The sequence below is a fragment of the Anguilla rostrata genome, chromosome 8 (genome assembly GCF_018555375.3).
Source record: "Anguilla rostrata isolate EN2019 chromosome 8, ASM1855537v3, whole genome shotgun sequence".
In the NCBI taxonomy this organism is placed as follows: Eukaryota; Metazoa; Chordata; class Actinopteri; order Anguilliformes; family Anguillidae; genus Anguilla; species Anguilla rostrata.
In genome coordinates, this window is record NC_057940.1 from 15,923,172 (window position 1) to 15,934,498 (window position 11,327).

General features: G+C 51.0%; 1 protein-coding gene across 2 annotated transcripts in view; it reads left to right on the forward strand.

Moving 5' to 3' along the window:
• The window catches only part of LOC135260944 (CTD small phosphatase-like protein), a 50,974-nt gene extending 40,440 nt beyond the window's left edge, over positions 1 to 10,534 (forward strand). For both annotated transcript variants that reach the window (XM_064346697.1, XM_064346698.1), the window contains 5 exons: positions 1,968 to 2,069; positions 3,769 to 3,825; positions 4,989 to 5,081; positions 6,853 to 7,038; positions 9,241 to 10,534. In XM_064346697.1, the coding sequence (XP_064202767.1) occupies positions 1,968 to 2,069; positions 3,769 to 3,825; positions 4,989 to 5,081; positions 6,853 to 7,038; positions 9,241 to 9,366 (564 nt within the window). In that variant the 3' untranslated portion in view covers positions 9,367 to 10,534. The remainder of the gene's footprint in view (positions 1 to 1,967; positions 2,070 to 3,768; positions 3,826 to 4,988; positions 5,082 to 6,852; positions 7,039 to 9,240) is intronic.
• Positions 10,535 to 11,327: the final 793 nt, after the last annotated feature.

Here is an 11,327-nt window from a genome sequence, read left to right on the forward strand (position 1 = left end):
GGTACAGACACATGCCCCCCAGCTGCATCTCTGTGCCTCAGACTGCACCAATCACAAGTGCTCCTGAGCCAGACTGCACCAATCACAAGTGCTTCTGAGCCAGACTGCACCAATCACAAGCACTACTGAGCCAGACTGCACCAATCACAAGCACTACTGAGCCAGACTGCACCAATCACAAGCACTCCTGAGCCAGACTGCACCAATCACAAGCACTCCTGAGCCAGACTGCACCAATCACAAGCACTCCTGAGCCAGACTGCACCAATCACAAGCACTCCTGAGCCAGACTGCACCAATCACAAGCACTCCTGAGCCAGACTGCACCAATCACAAGCGCTCCTGAGCCAGACTGCACCAATCACAAGCGCTCCTCTGAGTCAGCCTCCCTGACTTTTTAGATTCCCGCTCTTTAACCTGTTTTTAGTGTTGATTTTCTGGTACTTGACTGTGAGGTTGTATCCCAAACACACAAATACTGTTGTTTCATAGACATTCACACATTCACAGGTGACACAGCCTTCATGGCGTTAAAATCCATACCGTTATGTGACACACTGCGATGGCTACGGCTATGCCGCCTAGCCCCAGGTGTTTGCAGGCTGTTGTTTTCATACGCGTTTCCTGTTGTGTACAGTGGCCTGCATTGTGCTGCTCGCTCAGCGAGTGACATATTGGCTGCCTGGCTGACAGTGAAAGGCGTTTGAAAAGCGTCTGCTGACCCTGGCCAGCGGCGGGCCGTGGGCGGGGAGCCGCCGGGCTGGGTCGGGCTGCGGGGCTGCTGTCCTTGTCCTTTCATTCGGGGAGCCGCCGGCGTGAAGCCTGTCCTTGTGCTGGGCCCGCCGCCGCTCCGCCAAGTGCTTCCGCCTTCTGCGTCCTTCATCCCGCCGCGATGGACACCGCCGTCTCCTCCAGCCCTTTTCATTCCTCTCTCTCTGTCCCTCTCCTCTCTCTTTCTCTCATCGCTCTCCCTCTCCTCTCTCTCTCTCTCCATCGCTCTCTCTCTCCTCTCTCTTTCTCTCATCGCTCTCCCTCTCCTCTCTCTCTCTCTCCATCGCTCTCTCTCTCCTCTCTCTTTCTCTCATCGCTCTCTCTCTCCTCTCTCTTTCTCTCCATCGCTCTCCCTCTCCTCTCTCTTTCTCTCATCGCTCTCCCTCTCCTCTCTCTCTCTCTCCATCGCTCTCTCTCTCCTCTCTCTTTCTCTCATCGCTCTCCTCTCCCTCTCTTCTCTCCATCGCTCTCCCTCTCCTCTCTCTTTCTCTCCATCGCTCTCCCTCTCCTCTCTCTTCTCTCCATCGCTCTCCTCTCCTCTCTCTCTTCTCTCCATCGCTCTCCTCTCCTCTCTCTTTCTCTCATCGCTCTCCCTCTCTCTCTCTCTCTCTCCATCGCTCTCTCTCTCCTCTCTCTTTCTCTCCATCGCTCTCCCTCTCCTCTCTCTTTCTCTCCATCGCTCTCTCTCTCCTCTCTCTTTCTCTCCATCGCTCTCCCTCTCCTCTCTCTCTCTCTCCATCGCTCTCTCTCTCCTCTCTCTTTCTCTCCATCGCTCTCCCTCTCCTCTCTTTCTCTCCATCGCTCTCCCTCTCCTCTCTCTTTCTCTCCATCACTCTCCCTCTCCTCTCTCTTTCTCTCCATCGCTCTCCCTCTCCTCTCTCTTTCTCTCCATCGCTCTCCCTCTCCTCTCTCTCTCTCTCTCCATCGCTCTCCCTCTCCTCTCTTTCTCTCCATCGCTCTCCCTCTCCTCTCTGTTTCTCTCCATCGCTCTCCCTCTCCTCTCTCTTTCTCTCCATCGCTCTCCCTCTCCTCTCTCTCTCTCTCCATCGCTCTCCCTCTGCCTCACTCATCCCCCTGCATGTTTTCTCTCTCTCTTTCTCTGTCCCTCTCAGTCCGTCTCTGTCTTTCCTGCCCCCCCCCCCGCCCCTCGAGCGTGGTGACCTCCTGACCTTCTTGTTGTTTCTTCTCTTCTCAAGCCTCCTGCCAAATACCTCCTGTCTGAGATGAACATCTCTGACTACGGCAAGAAGTGCGTGGTGATCGACTTGGACGAGACGCTGGTGCACAGCTCGTTCAAGGTAAACCGAGCCCGTTTCCATTTCACACATTCAAATGAAGCCCTTTTCATTTTAAAGCTTGGTGAACACAGCCAAACAGATACTCGTTTTAATCTCTTTTTTTCAATAATCTTTTCAACTTATCATTATTTTCTTATGAATTAATAGATAGTGGCAAGGTAAGAAAAAAAATCTGAGCCCTTGACTTGCTTTCTCATTACCTTGAAGATCTCCTCCAGCTCTTCATTTAGCCCTTGTGTGGAGTAAGATATATGCTTTTATTTAGTGGGCACATCCCTGCATCCATATGCATCAGAAAGCGAGCCCCTTGGGAAGGAGGCTGTTGGCATTATGATTGTGTGGCTTTCCCTGTGGAAGATTACAAGGCAGGAGAGTTCTGCCTCTGTGCTGGGGCCTATGCTTGGGACCAGGGTCGCCCCCTGCAGGTCAATCTGAGACCTGCACATGTGGGTAAAGCAGAGGGTTAATTGAAGGGTTGCAGCAGGCTTAGGAGGGGTGGGTGGCCTTTGAGGTGAATTCTGTCTCTCTCTCTCTCTCTCTCTCTCTCTCTCTCTCCCCTCTCCCCCCCCCCAGCTCTGTACAGCTGTTGTGTAACTGAAGTGGGTGGGTGGGGGCTCTAAATAGGGGAGCCTGTGAAACGTCTGCCTGCCATCCTGTTGTCTACGACAGGCAAAGAGAGGGAGGGAAAAAGAAAGAGGGAGATGGAGGGAGGGAGGGAGGGTGGGAAAGAGGGAGAGAGGGAGGAGGGAGTAGGAGGGTGTTGTCTGTGTCAGAATGGGGCCCGGAGAGGGAGAGAGGGAGAGAGGGCAGCGATACACGCTTGAGTACACACACGCACACACACACACACACACACACTGGGGTGTGTCAATCTGCAGACTCAAATGCGCGCACGGTCCGTGAGTGCAGGGTGGAGGAACCGTGCTGGAAGCCCGCGAACGCCCCACCGCAGATTCACTTCATCAAGCGTGGAATTCCAGCACCGCTGATCGCTTCTTCGGTTTCCGGCCTGCTGCTCTTCCCTTTTAATTGAGATGCGTGAACCTGGAAGCGCCGCTGCTCTCACAGATCAGCCGGATGTAGGACCTGAGTACGCTGAGCGGGAGAGGTGTGTGGTGAGCGAGTGTGTGAGTGGAGTGAGTGAGGAGTGAGCGAGTGAGCATGGTGAGTGAGGGGGGAGTGAGGCGAAGTGAGTGTGAGTGAATAGTGAGCTCTGATTAGTGAAAGTCATTGAGAATTAATTTAACTTAGGCTGAGACCACTATTAAAGGAACCCTAATGAACATGGTGCGCTTTTTCGGGTTTTCTTTTTGGCCTGAGAGATCACTGGATGAGGATACAGCGCAAGTTTCTCACCTGGGTCGGAAGGTTTGTTTTCTAAAGGAAGTTCCCTCGCTTTTCTTCGTGAAGCTGTGTTCAGCGTTCAGCAGCAGTTGTGAAAAGCTGCGATCCAGATTGCAGCTGTAGCGATCGATAGCGGAGACCTCTGAAGAGAGCTTGTTTTTGTGATGGGAAGGAGAGGTAAGGGAGCTTTTTTTACCCTGTGACCGAGCACAGTGTGGCTTCTGAAGAGCGCAGGCGCCCCCTACTGCTCTGTCAGAATATTGCCCCCTCAGCCACAGGGATTGCTGAGCAGTGTGTGAAGAGTCAGTCTGAGTCTGTGCACTGACGCGCTCTGTGTTTCTCTCCGCCTGCTTAGCCAATCAGCAACGCGGACTTCATCGTGCCGGTGGAGATCGACGGAACCGTTCATCAGGTGGAGTACCAGCCCGCCGCCACGCCGAGCTCTCTCGCTTTAATGTGGGGACAGGCGCTGTCACTCCCCCAAACCCCACCCCCCCCCCTCCCCGTCAGCCTCCCTACAGCAGCAGGGCCGTCTACAGCGAGTCTGTGCAAAGATGAGGCTCCCCAAGCTCAGAATATTAAGTCTGCTCTTAGGCCTGGTCTTATCTTCACCTGGGCCTTTGGCTGTGGTAGCGTATTCTGCTGAATGATAAACTGTGTCCGTCAGGAGCATGATCCTGTGGCATTTTAAAGGCCACCTTAGTGTTTACCACAGACATGATCATATAGAAAGGCAGTGAATGGTCTGGCCATTGAACAGTAAAAGGTGAGAGGATGTTAAATGGTCTCCAGAGTAGTTTTTGAGACGGGAAGTGCTGCTTCTGTTGGCTGTTTGCAGGCTGTGACCTGGTTCAAGTAATCCAGGATAGGCTGTGTGCATCCATGTTGGCCTATTCATGATTACTTGCACTAGGGGTCAGCTGCTTGTCCTCTGATAAATGAAGACGAAGAAGATGATGATGTAGAAGAAGAGGAGAAAGGGGTGAGGGGCAGTTGAGAGGGGGCGAAATACAGGGAAAAGGCAACATATTCTAAACAGATACTGAAGACAATGTTATCTGAGCTGTATTATTACTATAATGCTGCCGTGCCAACCTGTATCCCAGGCATGGGCTGGCTTCCTGCTGGCTGGGAGACTTGGGAAAGTGAGTTGCTGCTGGAAAAGGCGTTGGTGGGCCAGTAGGGGATTCCCCAGGTCCTCACCATAAAAGAGAATTTAGTTCTCAGTTAAAGGTTTCCAGTTAAATAAAGGTAAAATAAATAAAAAATAGTGAGCAGACACTCACTTAGGGTGACTTGCGTTGCTTATATTAAACCTCTGTTTTATTTATACTCTTGTTTACATGAATTTACACCTTTCTGGTTGTGCTCCGTAAGTACTACACTACATTCATACCCATTAAGGTTCACTGAAATCCTGGTCTGTGTGGACGTTGCTGTGCGTGTGTGCGTGTGTGTGTGTGCGTGTGCGTGTGCGTGTGCGCATGCGTGTAGCCGAACGCGTGTTAGTATGTGCCTGTGCGTGTCCAGCTGGCCTGTGCCCGAGAGTCACGGCCCGCCCGCTCCTCCCCGCAGGTGTACGTTCTGAAGAGGCCGCATGTGGACGAGTTCCTGCAGAAGATGGGCGAGCTGTTCGAGTGCGTCCTCTTCACTGCCAGCCTAGCCAAGGTCCGCGCTCGTGCAAATACACTGAAACCGGAAATAAGGCTCACAATCACAGACGCCCATGTTGGTGGGAGCATTGGCTCTATGTCCAGTCCACCGTGTGTGTAAAACTCAGCGTTCCTCCCTGTTTGCGTGGTTTCTGTCTCCGTTTCCTTGTTTACCGCCCCCGTGTGCTCTGGTGTGTGACGCTGCTAGCGCGTGGGTCCCTGTCTCTGGCGGTAGTGACGCTGGAGCGGCCGTTTCCTGCTCTGCTCCCGGCCTCTGGCTGTGGAGTGGGTTTGTGCTGCAGAAGCTGTACGGCTGCTGCTCAGGCAGCTGAGCCTCAAACTCAGACCCGTTTGCAGCCGATACCGCGGGGCCCGTCCGCTCCGCCCTTTTGCTCCACCCGCCTGCTCCGCCCTCGCGCGCTCCTGCCGGCGGTAACTCCCCGGCGGGATTCTGCAGCCGAACAGGCCCGTGAGAGATTACCAGCTGAGGATGGCTCGCTGCTGGCCCTCTCCTCTTCACGGTGATTGTCTGTATGCACAGCGTGGCCCTCTTCACCAAGGGCCCTCAGCGGCTTAATATGACCCTGTGAAGCAGTGGCTGTCCTGTGCTTAGCCCTGCTTAGAGCTACAGTAACCTTCTCTGTGGTTTGGTTTGTGTCTGCGTCTGCGTGTGTGTCTTAGAGTAAGCCCAGAATATCTTTGATCTGTCTTCTTTCTTTTTTTTCCAAATCTGTGTGTTTGCGCATCTCTGATTGTATCTTTGTGCCTCTGTGTTTGCATCCTGTATCTTTAATCAGGTGCATGCATATTTGACTGCTTGTGCATCTTTGACTGCATGCATGCATATTTGACTATGTGCATTCATCATTGACTATGTGCGTGCCTTTGTGACTGTCTGTGTGCATCTTTGACTGTGTGCATGCATTCTTGCATGCGTGCATCCTTGTTTGCATACATGTTTGACTGTGCATGCATGTTTGACTGTATGAATGCATTTTTGACTGTGAGTTAATCTTTGAGTGCGTGCATCTCGGACTGTATGCATGCATCCTTGCATGCTTGCATCTCTGACTGTGTGCATGCATCTTTTACTGTTTATGCATATTTTAATATTTGTTATCTTTAACTGTGTGCATGCATCTATGGCTATGTTCGTGCTTCTTTGATTGCGTGCATCCATCTTTTAATGTTTGTGCATCTTTAACTCTGTGTGGTTCTTTGACTGTGTGTTTGCATCTGTGGCTGTGTGTGCATCTGATGGTGTGCATTGCTTGTCTCAGACCCAGGCACTTTTTTGTGATTCTGACTATATTTCTATGAATGATTCTGTGAGATTCTGATCATGTGCATTTGTATGAGTGATTTTAATGGTGAGCAATTCCATGCACAGTTACGATCATGTGTCTGAGGTCCTGACCATGAGTAGTAGGCCACATTTACGTGTGTATGATTCTGTGTGCGACACTGACTGCGAGCATTAGCGTGTCCATGCGCATGTGTCTGACTGCAAGCAGTAGCGTGTCCATGCGCATGTGTCTGACTGCGAGCATTAATGTGTCCATGCGCATGTGTCTGACTGCGAGCATTAATGTGTCCACGTGCATGTGTCTGACTGCGAGCACTAGCGTGTCCACGTGCATGTGTCTGACTGCGAGCACTAGCGTGTCCATGCGCATGTGTCTGACTGCGAGCACTAGCGTGTCCATGTGCATGTGTGTTTGTCTGGCCGTGAGCGTTAATGTGGCTGTGTGTGAGATTCTGACCGCGCGCTCTCTGTCCCGCTGCAGTATGCGGACCCCGTGGCCGACCTGCTGGACCAGTGGGGCGTGTTCCGCGCGCGGCTCTTCCGAGAATCCTGTGTGTTCCACAGAGGGAACTACGTCAAAGACCTCAGCCGGCTAGGGAGGGAGCTCAGTAACGTCATCATCGTGGACAATTCGCCCGCGTCCTACATCTTTCACCCTGAGAACGCAGTAAGTCCTCCAGGCGTGGTCCAGCGTGGTTCCATCACACAGGGCACACACAGAGCATGCACTGGGCATCACCCAGCACATCACACAAGGCACACACAGAGCATGCACTGGGCATCACCCAGCGCATCACACAGGGCACACACAGAGCATGCACTGGGCATCACCCAGCGCATCACACAGGGCACACACAGAGCATGCACTGGGCACCCACAGGGCATCGCACAGAGTGCGCACACAGGGCACTCACAGGGAACTGCACAGGGCATTCACAGGGAATTCATAGGGTGTTGCACAGGGCCCTCACAGTGCACTCTTCATCCACACGAACGCTATTATAGAGATCCCTGCTGTTTTTCAGCTACTTTTTATTTCACATTTGTGATTTATCATATCTCATTTCATTTGTTATATTGTGTTCACTATGTGGTTTTTTGGTTGTATTAAATTGCAGTGTAAAAGCAGGGCAAGCTGCCGAACGTGTCAGGGCATATTATGTAACTTCAGTCCTCCATCGGAATGTACTTTACTTGGCAAAAGCAGTTTGTGTGAAAAATATTGAATCTACACTCTTCCTTACTGAGTTGCACTTTACTGTAATGGAGATGGTGCTCCTACTGGGTTCAAAGGCGCATTACACACACAGGCACTTACAGTTGTTTTTAATTGCATGAACCATTCCTTAGTATCAGTGTGGTGATGCGGGGGAGAGGTGCAAATGGTGGCCTCACACTGTGTGGATTTATGGTGTCGGGGCACGGCAGTAGACCCTGGTCACTGGAAGGGGGACTCCTTTATTTTAATCAAGGTTTGCCCAGCAGAAGGAGGAGGGGGAGAGTGAAAGAATGAGAAAAAGGACGGGGGAGAGAGTCGGCAGTCTTTTCCGTCCCCAGGCCCCTGCATGCGCGCACTCATTAATGAAATGGCTTTATCCCGGGGCCTTGTTCTGATCCGGGCTGACGCAGCAGCTAAGCGTGGATCAGCTGCGCTCCTTCATCACATCCACCCACAGCTCCCTGTATCAGCGTCCAGCCGGCCACTACCCCCCTCCCCCTCCCCACGCCCGGCCTGATGCAGTCACGAGTTACACAAAGTGTGCAAGCTTCTGAGTTTCATTCTCAATAGATCACACGTACACAATATGACCAAAAGTAATGCGGACACCCCTTGGTCTGGGGCTGTTTTTCATGGCTTGGGCTAGGCCCCTTTGTTCCAGTGAAGGCAAATCTTGTCGCCATTCTAGGCGATTCTGTGCTTACAACTTTGTGGCACCAGTTTGGGGGTGGCCCTTGTCTGTTTCAGCATGACAGTGCCCCCGGGAATACAGCGAGGTCCATATGGAAATGGTTTTGTTGAAAACGGTGTGGAAGAACTTCACTGGCCAACACAGAGCCCTGAGCTCAACCCCATCCAAAACCTTTGGGATCAATTGAAAAGACAACTGCGAGCCAGGCCTAATCAGTGCTGGCCTCACTAATGCTTTTCTGGCTGAGTGGAAGCAAATCCCTGCAGCAGTGCTCCAAGATCGAGTATAAAGCCTTTCCAGAAGAGTTGTTACCTTTCTGTTGTTATAGCAGCAAAGGGTGGACAAACACACATTAATGCCCATAATTTTGGATGAGTTGTGAAACTTGGGATGTCATACTTTTGCCATGTAGTGTCGACAAAGTGAGGAACAAGCAACTCACCCTTGAACGAATGCTAAATAACAATATGCCCCCATTTCTCAAAGCACTGTCAGCAGGCGTAGTCGTTGACCGGGCCTATTCCCTTCTGCCAGTGTGGGGGAGACCTGCAGTGAGGGGCAGGCATTATCTTTAGGAGCAGGAATAAGGCTGAATCAGGCTGCACTGGTGGTGAGCTCTGTTCTGAGCAGTGTCACTTGAGCTTTGCTACGGGGTACATGGTCATTACACAGTTCCACAGCTCCACAGTTAGAGCACTGGCCTCATGTCTTTAAGGGGAACAGCTCAGCAGGTTTTTTATGAAACCCCGGGAGTGGGTTTATGAGCCGATGCCTCACTCTTGCCACCCAGCAGGGGGCTTAACCCTCGGACGAGTAGGCTTTTTTAGAATGTTCTGGAACTCCATTGCTTCCAGTTACCAGTAGTGACTGTGACATGGGCATTAGAATGTTCAGTTAAGAACACATTTGTGATCTCACGCTTTAACGGGTTACTCCCGCCCTCTGTCCTTGCCCCCCAGGTCCCTGTGCAGTCGTGGTTTGATGACATGACGGACACGGAGCTGCTGGATCTCCTCCCGTTCTTCGAGGGCCTGAGCAGGGAAGAGGACGTTTACAGCGTGCTACAGAATCTGAGGGGCAGGTAGCGGAGCCCCAAAATCCCTCCCTCGCCCCGCCTCCGGCTGGTTTTTACCGCACCTCCTTCGGCCTGACCCCGCCCCCTCAGCCCTGCCCCCTCTCCAGCACGGCTCAGGTCCTCTCCTGCCTCGGCCTGTAGAGGGCGCTGCGGAGCGGCGCTCTGGAGAACGGCAGCGCCCTCCCTGCCCTTCTCGCCGCCTCTTCTGACTGCACCGTGATTGGACAGAATGATTGCAGTGCGCTTAACATTTTATGGATCCTGACCTGGGTGCGTCCTATTGGCCAGAAAAAGAAAAGAAAAAATGCATATATATTTGTAATTTGGAGAGAAAGAAGTTGAAAGAAAAGGAACTTTAATTTTTTATCCAAGAGACACAATCCTGTTAAGCTCTTTATATTTACCAAAAACAACCTTTTTTCTGTTCATTTTTTTTTTTTTTTGAAAAGGAGGAAAATGTTGAATCTTTTTTTTTTGTTGTTTCGATCCTTACATTGTTGCTATGCAGGCAGTCTGTTCTTGATCTTCAGTAGTTTAAAGTACTGTTTTTTTCTTTCTTTACTGAATTGAAGTGCCTTTTCGAATGTTGTTTTTACAAGAAAAACAAACTTCCATTTTGTACGCAGCATATTTCCAGAGAACTGCAGTCTTTTAATGAGTATATATGCTTTAAAACAAGCAAATATGAAACTTTATAAGAAAGCACTGTTATTTATGCTGGTGATTTTTTTAAATATCATTGGACGCTGGGTACATGTCTCCTTAATATTTTAAATGGTCTTTCTTTCAGTTGGCTATAGCTCATGCCATTATATAGAAGTGATTTTTCTTTATTTAGTTCATTATACATAGCATTGTGTTTAGCGTCCTTGTAGGCTTTGATGAAGGGGAAGAATGCATTTGCAATTGTGAAATTATATTGCTGGTTATCTTAACTGCAGGCTCCCAATGAAAATCTCTTGTATTTAGCCTGGGTGAAATATCTTTAACCCTTCAGTGACCGAGTGCCAATTTTAATTTGAAAAGATGCCATACACTGGATTTTCCGTGCCAGGTGCTGAGTGCTTCTCATTGAATTGAATGTGTGTTTAGTTTATTTCGCTATTTAAATTGGGAATGCAAGCATGTGCATTACGCTCTTTCTCCGTGGACACCTTAAAATTAAATTTAAATGCCCACACGTGTCTTTTTATGTTTTTATTACCCTTTTAACTTTTAGTGTTTTTACTTCTTTTAAGAGTTTCTGGGCTCATCTGGTGCTTTTTTCCTGTTTTGGTTTTGGGTACGTCAGGTGAAAACCACACACTCTTAATTGGATAATCCTTTCCGCCAGACTGATTTTAGTGTTTTGTTTTTAGTAGTAAACATGAAGCTTTAACAGCCTTCCCCAAGTTCAGCCACAGAACACAATTGCAAATGTGTCCTTTCCAACCTGGCTAAAATGACCCTTCATTTTATGGAAACTGCATTCTTTTTCTTTCCTTTCAGATTAGTCATGGCTGGGGGGTTGGGGGGATGGACTGACAGTGTGGGGTTTTTAGCGTTATAATTAGAACCTTGTTTTAAGCGCACCGTGCTGCTGCTGCAGTACAGTCACCGCATGGAGTCGGCCACAGGCCACCGGAGCTGTTCTTCACCACCGTGCCTACGTCAGGACGAGCCGCAGTCGCGCGCGGAACACGCCCCCGGACTCAGAGTCCGCCGCTCGAGTCCACCCCGGCTCGAAGTCCCGCCCCCAGGCTCAGAGTCCCGCCCCGATCTCAGAGTCCCACCCTCTGGGCTCGGAGTCCCGCCCCCAGGCTCAGAGTCCCACCCCCGGGCTCGGAGTCCCGCCCCCAGGCTCAGAGTCCCACCCCTGGGCTCGGAGTCCCACCCTCTGGGCTCGGAGTCCCACCCCCGGGCTCGGAGTCCCACCCTCTGGGCTCGGAGTCACGCCCCCAGACTCGGAGTCCCGCCCCCAGGCTCAGAGTA